Genomic DNA, 12,567 nt, shown 5'->3' with positions numbered 1-12,567 from the left:
CACACAAGTCATTTTGATCCTGGAAACCTCAGCAAGAAATACTTTATTTTCTTCCTTTCCAGTACAAACAGTTTTTCAGCTTTTAAAATCTGAACAAATTGACATGATTTTAAAAACAACAGAACACAGTCTTTTAACAGGATCAGTTATCAACTGCCTCAGAAACCTGCCCATGCAAGGACAACCCCATGGGCACCATTTCCTTACTCTGAAAGCAATTTTTTAAAAATCTCCAGTTTTGTACAAGGTTCCTTTCTCTTTTTAAACATGAATAGCTGAGAACTGAAATAACAAACTGTCCATAGCTTCAAGTGACTAGTCAGGAATAGTCCAAACATAGCACCATTTTCCAGGAGGTCAGACTTCTTCCTTGTCCTGGTTTTGTTACAGTCAGTCCTGGTTCCCTCTTTTCTGGGGAAGCTGCCTCTGTTCAGCCACCCTAACCCAGCCCTGGCTGGAGAACAGGGAGCTTGGCCCTTGGCTTGGTTTTCTCTTTGGTTTTCTCCCTGCTGTGAGGGGATGGAAAGGGGGCTTGGCAGGACTCTCTCCCTGAAGAGTGAGGACTCCCCTGGCCCCTCACAAAGTATTGAGCAATTGCACGAGATTCTTTCCTTAGGCTGGAGAAAAAAATAAAACAGGATGCCCAATGGCAGCAGTGGTCGTTCCTCAGCTGCAGAAGTGTCTCAGCAGTCTGAGGGTAGTTCCAAATCAGCAAAGCCAGAGCAGTGAGAGTGGATTCTGATGCTGTGAGCACCTGGCAGGGCTGGGCAAGTGCTGGGGGGGCCACATGTCCTCTCTATGCTCCCACAGCTGATGGCTCATCCTCCTCTGGCAGGGGAATGAGATTGTACTGCCTTAGGGGAACATGGTGTGGCTACTGGACGCAATGATCCCCTGTGGTCCTTCCTAGCCTGGAAACATGTTAAAGGGAGCTCACACAGATTTTCTAGGGGAGAAAGGGTGCTCAGATGCATCTGTGCTGGGAGCTGCGGCTGGTTTGTGCTAGTCAGAGCAGAGAGCTGCTCCTTTTTGCAATCAGGAGGGATCAGGGTGCAGAAGAGCAGGGACAGCCTGTTGAGGGTGAAAGGCACAGTGTGAGAGCCAAAGGCTGGCTGGTGTGGAAGGGTTCATGAGCTACAATGCTGAGAGAAAAATATGTTCCTCTGCTAGAAATAGTGCCAGAATTGCTGGATGGAGGCTCTTGAATTTCCTCCTCATCCTAGTACTGAAGTCCACATAGGGTGATCAGCCGTGGTAGGCTCAGAGAGGTGGACTCTGTGTGCAATAGCAGTTTACAGGAAGGCTGGAATGTTCAACAACACTGACAATATTTTTCAAGCCTGCCCGTAATGGGAAACCAGAGTCAAGCTGGGAAAATGATGAGCCAAGGTGTGCTCACAGATGCCCTGCCTTGTTCCACATTGGTGCTGGTCCCAGGGCTACTGGCATTCCAGTGGCATCAGAAGACAATAAGGAGGATGCTCCTGCTCCTCCACTGCTGTACTCACACCCTGGAGCAGCTGGAACTCTCCTGCCTGGGACGAGCTGATGGAGTTCTCAAGTTTAAGCAATAAAACAGGAGAGAGCCAGAGCTGGAGGATAGGACTGCTCTATGCCCAGCTTGATCTCTGCAGAGACCTACGGATATATGTCTCCTCGGGGAAGACACGTGTTTTCCATAACCTACCATGCCATTCCCAGGTGTAACCAGAGAGCCCCCCCAAAATGGGATTGCAAAGCACAGCTCCCCCAGGGAATGCAAGGCTCTCGCCAAAAACTGCTGCCACAGTTTTAGCTACTCAGTGTGGGTCTTTGGAATATGGCAAAGGATATAGGGGCAGCATTAGGAAACTAGAATCAGATGAGCACCATTACACAATTGTTCAAAAATATATATACACATACCATATATATACATCTACATATGCATGTGTTTTCCTATTGCACAGCCTCATATGCTCCATAAGGCATGTGCATCTGCATGGAGGAGGGAGCATTATAAATGGATTTACCATACACAAGGAGGGCTGCCATCTCAGAGAAGGGAAGCCAGTTCCCAGAGGGACGTGTGAATACGTGTGTTCTTTGAAATCTACAATTCCTGTGGTGAGTTTTGTTCCCTGCAAGGACTCCTGGCTCTGCTTGAGTCTCTGGATTAAGATGCAGGTGGTCTTTAGGCCAGAGATACTATTCCTCAGCTGATAACTACAGGGTTTTATTCTTCAAGAAATTATAAATCCACAAAAATAAAATTAAAAAAAATGTTTCTGCCTCTGGTTTACTCTTGAATTGTCCTTCTGGGATCATCAGCCCAGGAGCCAAAGTAACATCTCCAGCCAGGAGGCAGTGACACTGCTGCACCAGGGTCAGAATAGTTGCTGAGCATCGGGAGGGGAGTACCAGCATGGTGGAGTTAAGGACAAGTGGGGCCAACAAGATTAGGGAAAAAAAAATGTAGCAGCTTTTCATAAAAAAAATATCCCAAGAACTGTTGTCACATTGGAGTGAGTCTGTGTGATATAATTTAATCCTGTCCTTCACAGCAGGAGAAGGAAGACACATGGCATGGCAGTGTGGCTAATGCTGCCTCCTCTCCGCCTTCTCCTCCAAGTGCCCAACCTGTTCTGCCAGCTCAGAGACCTTGGCTTGGCAGTCAAGCAAGTTGTCCTTCAGTCCTGTTATTTCCTGAGAGTGGGCAGCCAGTGTCCCGTTCATGTGGTCCATGTAGTCCCACAGACTGCCCGTGTGTTTCTCCAGTTCCTCCCTGATGCCGTCCAGGCTGCCGGTGACAGTCCCCAGCCTGCCGCAGGCGCTCTCCACCCGCGCCACCCGCTCGTCAAAGTGAGACACCTCCTGCTGCAGGCCGTGGGCCACGCTCTTGCAGGAGCTCAGGTCGCTGACAATCCTGGCTTTGAGTCGCTCCAGGTCTCCCTTCAGGTTCAGGACACGGCGGTTGCTGAAGAAAAGCTGAGAGCCTTGGTCGTTGACTTTCTCCTGGATGGAGTGGACCTCATCCTCAATCTTCCGCTCGTGCTCGTCTAGTGAGGAGTTGACATGTGTCACGGTGTCTGAGTACTGGGACACGGAGTCCTTGAGCCCCGTCAGAGATTTGCTCACTGTGTTCAGGTTGATCTTTAGCAAGGTGATCTCCCCTTGCAAAGCCCCCGATGCTTCCTCCTCGATCCGCCGCTGGATCTCCAGGATGGTGGCGTTCAGCTTGCGCAGGAGGTCGTAATTGCTGTCCATGCGGAGGAGCAGGTCCTGGTTCTTGTTCTGGCAATCCTCGATCTCCGTCCGGAAGGTCTCCACATCTTTGGAGGCAGAGGTGCAGCCCAGGGAGCAGGTGCTCTCCAGCGTGATGAGGCGATTCTGCAACACCTCCAGTGTCTCATCCATCCGTTTCCTCATGCTGGCAAGCTCCCCTTCCAGCACAGGCACCACTGCTCCGTCCATGCCCATGGGAGAACTGACATTGTTCAGCTCTCCCATGATGGTCATGAACCTGTCTTCCAGGGTCTGCATTTTGTCTTCAAAGGCAGTCCTCATGCCATCCACCTCTGCCACCACTGTGCCTTTCATGCTGTCCTCTATACCAGAGCAGCAGCTCCCTGTTTCCCTCTCTGTAGCATTGAGCCTGGCTTCCAAGTCCTCGAACCGCCCTTCAAAGAGGTTCCCTAGGGTGACAGTGGAGATTTCTCCATCCAGACGTGAGTGCAGGTTCTTCTGGGACTCGGAGATGCTGTGAAGGCCTTTCTCAAGGATGTTCATGCGATCAGTGAGGTAGTCCAGGTTGCTGCAGCAGCTTTCCACCACCGTCAGCCCTTGGATCTGTGTCTCCAGCTGAGAGATCTCTTTCTTGATCTCCAGCTCCTTCCCATCCAGTGTCTGCTGCAGCCGCAGGTTGGCAGCTTTCTCCTCCTCGCACTGCTGCCGCACCTCTTGGATGCGGAAATCACACGTGGTCTGGATCTTGCCCAGCTTCTTCTCGAAGCCGTCGAGCAGCTCTCCACGCAGGTTGCTCAGCCTCGTGTCCACATACTCCTCCAGCAGGTCGATGGAGGTGAGGGGCGAGGGCCGGGCGGATTCCAGCAGGTGCTTGATGTGCCCATCGTGGTCCAGGACCATGCCCCGCACCTCGTGCAGCAGATCTGCCTTGGTTTTCAGCACGTCGCTCACCTCCGTCACTTTGGTCAGGATCTCCCCCACGGGAGGGTACGTGGCCATGTCAGCTTTGTCTGCCACATCCACCAGGCCGTCGGGAATGATGCCGAAGCCCACGGATGAGTCTGGCGTGCCCGGGCTGTTCATCAGGGAGCCGATCATCTTGCTGGTGTCCTCCTGGATGGCCAAGCGCAGGCGGTCCCCCAGCCCGCTCACCATGGTGTGCAGGCTGTCGTAGGACTGGGACAGGCGCCTCACCTCCTCCTCCAGCCGATCCAGGCGGTCCCCAACGAGGCCAGGCAGCTTCCTGCCTGCACGGGGAAAGAAATAGAGAGGGCACAGTGGGGGCTTCCCTCCTTCAAGTCGTTTCCCATAATAACCTTGTGTCCTGCCCCCTGTTATTGCCATTTCAGCAAAATCTCAGCCCACATCTCTCCTTAAGCTATCAGGAAACCTTCTTTCCTCTTGGGATCCAGCCCTCTGTTTCCAATTTCAACAGCAGGTGATGGTAACAGCCCAGGAGAGCTTCATCTTGAGATGCACCCTATCAACCCCATAATTAATGAAAAAATGCTCTAAATGAATGAGGAAATGAGATTTTTAAGCTGCATGTTCTGAAAGAAACAAGATTTAAAAAGCAAGTGGTCCTCAAAGCAATCAAATGTCAGATCTCTGATAGAAAACATGTCACCCACTGAATTTTTACCAGATTCATGGTCTGTGCTGGAACAGAGAGAACCTGGAGGTTTGAGTGCATGAAATGGTGTGGTGACCTGGGGACATGAAGCAGGAGCAAAATCTCACCATATTGATTCTTCTTTGGTCCTGGAAACAGGTCAGGGTGGCTTTTGGGATAGGGAGGAAGTCTGGGCATTGGAAACATCTTTTGCCCTGGAGGCATTTTAGGGCTGGGATGCTGGGGCAGAAGGCCAGGCTGGTCTGTAGGGCTGTCATGGCACCCTTCTCCCATGAAGCCTGGGCAGCACCTCCAGGACAGCTCGGTCACTGTCTTGTATCCAATCTTGTATTTGGGCCTGAAGAAGGTGCGGTACCTTTCCAGAAGAGGGGAGGGAGAGAGAAGACAGTTTAGAGAAACAACCTCAACATAAAGCAATAGAGCAGAGTCATGGTCGTGTTGGACTGGGAGACCTGGGCACATGGGAAAGCCTGGCTGAAACCCTTGTGCTGACCTGCAGACCATGGTCCATCTTCTCCAAGAGCTCTTGCTGCACCATAGCTCAGTGTAGCAACATGGTGGGGTTTTGGTCAAGTGTTGATTTAGAACTGCAGCTCTAAGTGTATTGCTGCAGTCCCTGGCCTGATAGATGACCACTGTGACAGATGCCACACTGTTTGGCAACTTCTGGCCAGCAGAGCACAAGATGAAATTATGGAACTGATTTCAAAAGCCCTGCAAGCTCGCATCACTTCCAAGAGGGAAGTGGACTGCTTGTAAAAGTGGTTTGCACTTTGAATTGACCTACAGAATTTCCTAGTGGGATTAAAAAAATTCTCTTCTCAACTGTAATACTGTCTGAAAGCCCCCATGAGGGTTGAAATACTTTTGGAAATGTGTTTTCTCTCTGTGTGGAGGACATCAGTTTGCTGGGAAGCCTACAGGGGCTTAGGCTGGCCTGGTGAGGGTCTCCAGGGTGATGCTGTGATGTGCACAGAGGGATGGCTCCTTACACTGCCTCCTGCCCCAGCTGGGATGCCCTGGGAAATGTCTGCATCATGAATTTGGATACTACAGCCTTGATCCTCCCACCTTGATCCACCCAGCACACAAGGTCCAAGCCCACCTTGCACCTTGCCCCTCTGCTCTCACTCTGATGGGGTCCCAGCAGCCATGGGGGAGGATTCAGCTGCTCCCTGCTTCTCCATGGCACTTCCCTGTGAGGCAGCAGTGATGGGACAGGACTCTGCTGGCACCTGTGCTCCCCCAGCAGCTGAGCTCAGCTGTACAGGGCTGACCGCAGCACTTTTCTCACCACCTCTAAATACCAAAGCTTTAAGTCTGCCTTTTGGAAATTTCCAATCTGAATTTACCAGGGCCTGAAAATCCTGAAGTTTGCTGTTTTGCAACAACACACACAATCAGCCTCTTGTTCTTCTCCAGCATGTTCAGCAGAAGGTCTTGGAGGAGCAGCACAGCTGCAGAGGAGTTGCAGAAGGCACTTTTCCATCAGTCAGGGCAGCACACAGGGCTGATTCTCTGCCATCCATGCTCTTGTCTAAATCCACAGAGTCCCCAGCCCTGGCAGTGCTGCTTCCACACAACTCCCAGCAAGATACAGCCACCTCCATACACATCCCAGGGCAGGGGGATAAACCAAACCCAAATTCTCTGTTCTTTGAATCTCTTCAAAATTTCTCAGCATCAATTTCCCAAAGGGACAGTTTCAAAATAAGCTCTTCTAGTTACTCCTCTTCACAGACACTGCTGAGTTTCAATGATCTTTCCTTCTCTTGTAATGTGTAGAAACCTGCCTGGATGTACCACGGAAGATTGCTGCTCCAGCCACTGTCAGGGGATGAAGAAAGGAGAATGGCATCCAAAAGGCAGAGCACCTTCTCTGTGTCACCCCAGCACCTTCTCTGTGTCATCCCAGCCTCTGCAGAGGAGCTCAAAGCCCTGGGCACCTCCAAATCTTTCTACTCCTGCTCCAAACAGCAGCAAGAGGAAGTATTTGCAGCCAGCTGCACAAACATTAGCTGATGGCCCCAGCACGTGGAAAACCCATGTTTCCCTTTTGTCCATGGATGCAGCATCTGAGGCTCTGCAGAAAATTTGGCTCCATCTGCCCTCAGAAAACAGCCTGGTTTTTTTTGAAGGAGACAAACAGAAGACATCGTGGAGATGGGAGAGGCTTTGGAGATGTCCTCCATGGGTACCAACTGCTGCAGGATGTCCTGGAGTCCCTGAATGCTGCTAAAACACTTGTGATGGAAAGAACAAGTGAGTGAGTGGGTCCGGCTGCCCGTTTCTGCCAGCAGAGGATGTAAGCAGAGCCCGTGGCACCACCAGGACATGGAGAGTCCCAGCCTGCTGCCACAGGATGGGAACTAGGCTCTGACAAAAACTCCTCGCATCCCACTTTTCCTCTGTGTTCAGCTCAACTCCACTCCTCAAGCTGAGGATGATGCAGCTTTTCCATGTGGAGCAGCATCCTCAGAGGGTGGTGAAGCACAAAGCAGTGTCTGCCCTGCAGCACGGGCAGCTCCAGCTGTGGCACAGTGAAGTGTTTCCCTCCAGCACTGACGAGGTGGCAAAGAGTTTTGCAAATATTTTCTTGGAGCAGGAAGCACTGCACCATCCCCAGCCACACGCTCCATTTCCTCGTCCTCTGTCAGGTTCTCACCGAGCTGCCATCATTCTGTCACATTGCAGGTCTGTGACAAATTGCTTTCCTACACACATGCACAGGCACCTCCCCACTTCCCGTGATTTCCAGATTAATTTCTGAATCATAGAATATTCAGAATTTGAAAGGACCCATAAGGATCATTGTGCCCAGCAAGTGTATAGAACACCCTCAAAAAAAATCACATCATGTGCCTGAGAGCATTGTCCAAATGCTTCTTCACCTCTGTCAGGCTTGGTGCCATGATCAACTTCCCTGGGGAGCCTTTTCCAGGGCTCAGCCGCCATCTGGGTGAAATCCTTTTCCTGATATTCAATCTATACCTCCCAGTTTCTGAGCAGAGATACAGCTTCCTCTCCCTCCTGACAGACTCCACGTTGCCTCCTCCCAACACCACTGCCCTGCCACTGACTGCTATGCCCAGGAAAATCCTTCACTGCCCTCTGGAAAGTGGGCGCTCGTGGTCAGAAAAGTGTCACAGGGTCTCAGGAGAGAGAGGTCTTTGGGAGGGAAAGCGAGCCAGCCATGCCCCAAGGGTCCCCCATACTCACAGCACTTTCCCTGGGCACTTGGGTCCCCAGCTGCACTTGTGGTACTCAGCCTTGACGTAGCTCTCAGCCCCGTCCTGCAGCGTGCACGTCACATTGCGCTGCACCACGTAGGCACAGTAGCTCCTGGGGAGAAAAACAGCGAGACACTGTCACCCCCTGCCCAGCAGACACTGCCAGCGAGGTCTGGGGGGCAGGAGCTGGAAGGAGCCCCTCAGCTTGAGCAGCTGCTGGGGAGGGACATCACAGCTATGCTGCAGGAGCATGGTTCCTGGCACAGTCATAGCCAAGTTGTCACCAGTGCTGGTGGAGTCCCCAGAGCTGGGCTGTGCTTGGCACAACATGGGTTGTGCAGTGAGACAGGCTGTGAGGACAATAAGAATCCCAGCAGCAGCAGTAGTTGTAGGAATAGCATCCCAAAAAAAGCTCCAGCAGTGCCTGGCAGGGGTGATCTGTCCTGCTGCAGCTCCTGGAGTGCTGCCAGTGCAGGGGCCAACCCAAAAGCCTTCAGTCCTTGCTGTGGGTGCTGCCACAGATGAGGAGATGCTGCTCTGTAGGGCTACAGCATCGTGGGTCCCTCCATCATGAAGGCAGGGACACGAAGTAGATCCATGATGGAGGCTGGAAACCCCTTCAGATCTCTAGGACAGTTAGCACAGAGAGCCTTTTCCCTCCTGCCATCTGCCTGCAGCTGGGTGCCACAGGTACCGGCCAGCTTTCCTGAGCCAAGCAGCATCCAGGCGCTGAGGATAAGCTGGCTGGGAGGAAGGCAGTGTGTGGGAAGGATGTAGGACTGCTGGTAGGACAGATGGAGGCCAAGGCTGTTCCAGCTGAAGGCAGGGCTGCCGGCAGGAGCAGATGGACTTGGTCCACAGGGGCAGAGACAGCCGGGATGTGTGGTGAGGGATTAAGGACAGGGGGATGTGGCAGACGGCAGAGCGGGAGGAGAGGAGGGCACAGGCCCACAGTGCAGAGCTGAGCTGAGGCAGGAGGTCAGCGGGATGGAGCAGATGGGCCAGCGCAGGCTGCAGGTGCAGAGAGGTGTTCAGTGAGGCGGGAGGACGTGGCTTCCCCTGTGCCAGCTGGGGGCTTGGTATGGATGGGTAGGGAATGTACTTTGTCTTCACCTGTTTGCCATCACTGCTTGTCCCTTCTTCATCAATCTCTCCCCATCAGAGCGAGCCAAAGTCCTGCTGCTCTGGCCCCTGAGTGTGACACGGTGGGGGCTGGGAGAGGGCTGTGCACACCCACCCTGTGCATGCACACACACACACTCAAACAGGAGACACCACAGCCCTTTTTTCCAAACCCTTCTGCTCCATCCTGACAGTCACAGTCCCTTTCCTCTGCCTCCATCTTCCACAAGTGTCTCAATATCATCCAGAGCAGCATGGCGAGCCCATGAGAGCTGGGCTGGGGCCCTGCAGCTCATTTCTGTGCTCTCCACAGGCCATGTGATGGCCATGCCAGGGAACTCCAACTGCATCCTAGCTTGTGACCTGGCAGCTGAGCTGCAGCAACCCCAGTGCCTCCATTCAGAGGCCCTGAGCATGCTACACGATCTCCAACAGCCCATCCGAGGCAGGAGCTCTCCCCGTGAAGCAGCAAGGTGTGAGCAGGGTCATCCTCCCTCCAAGCCTCTCTCTGCTCCCTTCCAGCAGGGATCCCCACCCTCAGCCCATCCCACTTGCTCCTCCACGAGCTGCACCAGCACATCCATCCCAGCCCCTCTCCAAAAGCTCCCTCTATTCCCTGGGATGGACACACAACTCCCATTTGTGACTGGCATTTCCAGCCTGCCCAGACCCGAGTGGCTCTGCCCTGGCAAGGGGCTGCCAGGCTCAGAGCATGAGCAGGGCCCTGTGCTGCTCCCTGCTCCTCCACAAGTGAGTCATTCATCCGTGCACAGGACCACAGGAGAAGGAAAGGCAGCAGCCACTTCTCTTAGCTGGAGGCAAGGGAGTTCATGTGTGTATGTGGAAACTTAGGATCACCGTCTATCCATAAACCCAGGACCTGCTTATAAACACCATCAACAGCCTCTCAGTTAGCTGGTAGCCAATCCAGGCAGATCTACTAGCCACTACTAATAAACACTGCCTACCTGTGACTGCTGGGGTTACTGTGGCTCTGGCTCGCTCTCCCTCTCCGAACCCCTTCCCTTCTCACACACCTGTGGCAAGCAGTTTTATAGCTCCAGCCTGATGTTTTTAGAGTGAGCAGCTGGAAAATGTTATGGGTTTTTGAAAGCTCTCACTGGCACTGCCAGTATTGTTTGTCCCGAGTGCTACTTTATTCATTTCAGCTTGTTCATAACCCCACATCCTCCCTCCTTCAAAGGAGCCCGTCAGAAACTGCTCCAGCGCACAAGCAGAGAGGGAAGGGACTCCCCTCTCCACCCCCAATGTAACCGCTCTTATGCAACTGAACGGACAAAGTCTACAGTTTCTGTAAAATCCACATTCCTCAATGACTGAGCTTTCCAGGTTTTTCTAGAAAACGCATTTAAACGCCAGTATGTATGTATTTTACATGCAAATTCCCTTTTAAACCAACCTGTTTTCACACGTAGGTTTGTGCACTGCCACCCTCCCCTCCCGCACATCAGCACCTCCTGACCCCTGCGCCCATGTCCCGCAGAGCGGGTACATACACCTACCCCAAAACCACACACGGGCACCCCATCCCACACCTCCAGCCCCATCCCGCACCGTAGCACACGTGTCCGCACCGCACGCAGCTCGTTCCCTCTTGGAAATACAACTCCCGGACCCTCCTCTAGATGGAGGGGGGCACAGACATACGGACACCGCTGCGCTGCCGCCAGCCCTTGCTCAGTACCTGGCAGATGAAATGGAGCAAGGGATGCCCGCGGTCGGTGCCCAGGGACTGCTGCCCAGCCAGGGATGCCCGCAGCCGAGCCCTGGGGGAGGTACCCCTGGTCGGCACCGGGGTTTGGGTACCCGCGGCAGCCCGTCCCCCGGGGATGCTGCCCGCAGAGCCCAGACGCGTGGCCGGTGCCCGGTGGCCGCGGTCTGTTCCCGGTAAGGGATGCCCGACGCAGACCCGGCTCGGTGCCCGGGGGCTGCTCCCGGTGCCCTCCGGATGGGTTCGCGGCCGGGGGTCGCTTACTTGTGCTTGCCCACGGGCTTGCCGGGGCCGAGCTGCGGGCTGGAGCCGGCCGTGTAGAGGCTGTACCTGCCGCCGTAGGGCAGGGGGGCGGCGGGGGGATAGAAGGCACCCTTGGCGTCGGCGAGGGCCAGCAGCGTCCCCAAGGAGAGGCAGGCGAGCAGCGCTCCGCGGCGGCGCAGCGCCCGCGCCCGCCGCATGGTCCCGACCCGGCGGCGGCGGAGAGGGATGGGACGGAACGGGATGGATCGGGATGGGATGGAACAGGATGGGACGGGGCGGGACGGGGCGGCCGCGGGGCCCCGCCGGGACAGCGCTGCGGAGGGGACCGGAGCGCCGCCTGCTGCGCCCTGCCCGGCCCCTGCCTGTCCCGGTCCTTGTCCCTGTCCCTGTCCCTGCCCCTGCCCGGCGGCACACGCCGCTCCGCCGCCCGCCCGTCCCCTTTTGTAGGGCGGCGGCGGGGGCGGGCCGCGCTCCTCCTCCCGCCCTCCTACAGCCGCCGACCCCGGCCCCGCGGGCGGGGAGACAAAGCGAAGCCCCCCGACCCCCATTCTCCGCCCGTCCGGCCCCCGCCAGCGGTGCTGCAGCCCCAGGCGGAGCGCGCTGCCCACCCCCGCGGGGGCTGGAAGGGGCTCGCACCCTCTCCCGGTCCTGGCCCCCTCTTCTCCCCTTCTCCCGATGTCCTCTCCCTGCGCGCTGGGCTTTGCCCCCACGGGGTAGCAGGTGCAGCGGGGTCTGGAGCCCTCTGGGTTCTGGTTCTCCCCAGTCCCAGCTCTGCCCTGCATCATCCCGGAGCACAAGCGACAGAAAGGCTGAAGCGACCCTAACTCTGCCCCTCGAGGACATCTGTGCTGCTGGAGATTGGCAGCTGTCAATCTTAGGGCTGGCGCCAGCCTGGTGCATCGAGCATGCCCCTAGCGATCCCAGCACCTGCAGGAAGGGGGAGAGGGAAGCGATGCTATTTTGGAGCCCTTCCTGGATCTTGGCTTTGGATCCAGGCTCTAGGAGGGGGGGGGGGGAGGGGGAAATCCCTCACCTTTCCCTGCAGGACCCTGTATCTCCCATAGCCAAGCACATTTCATCTTTCATGGCTCTGGAAGGCATGTTTGTGTCTCCTTGCCATCCTGCCCTGCAGAGATCCCTGTTAACCTGCACCCTGATGTCCCCACTCACAGGTGACCCACTCCAGGGTGCACCCTGAGCACACTGCCCTGCCCTCCCCAGGCTCCACACCTTCAACCACAGCGATTCAAGACCCTTTGTGTGAGCCACAGCTGTCAGGTAGGCGGGAATGGACCCCCTACCTGGGGCACTGGGCATTTTGAGAGGGGGTAACACCCCCAGTGCTACCCACTGGGGAAGTC

The 12,567-nt window shown here is 55.1% G+C and overlaps 1 protein-coding gene across 1 annotated transcript; it reads right to left on the bottom strand.

The window, feature by feature from the left end:
• Window positions 1-24: 24 nt before the first annotated feature.
• On the bottom strand, window positions 25-11,403 carry EMILIN3 (elastin microfibril interfacer 3). The gene is made up of 5 exons (XM_088175224.1): window positions 11,207-11,403; window positions 8,638-8,916; window positions 8,078-8,200; window positions 4,966-5,213; window positions 25-4,472 (listed from the first exon to the last, which is right to left on the bottom strand). The coding sequence occupies exons 1-5, from the start codon at window positions 11,401-11,403 to the stop codon at window positions 2,578-2,580; spliced, it is 2,742 nt and encodes a 913-aa protein (XP_088031350.1). The 3' UTR covers window positions 25-2,577.
• Window positions 11,404-12,567: the final 1,164 nt, after the last annotated feature.

This window comes from Sturnus vulgaris, chromosome 17, assembly GCF_052056855.1.
Source record: "Sturnus vulgaris isolate bStuVul1 chromosome 17, bStuVul1.hap1, whole genome shotgun sequence".
Taxonomy (NCBI): Eukaryota; Metazoa; Chordata; class Aves; order Passeriformes; family Sturnidae; genus Sturnus; species Sturnus vulgaris.
The sequence above is the reverse complement of the archived record's forward strand: the minus strand, read 5'-3'. Positions and strand labels throughout refer to the sequence as shown.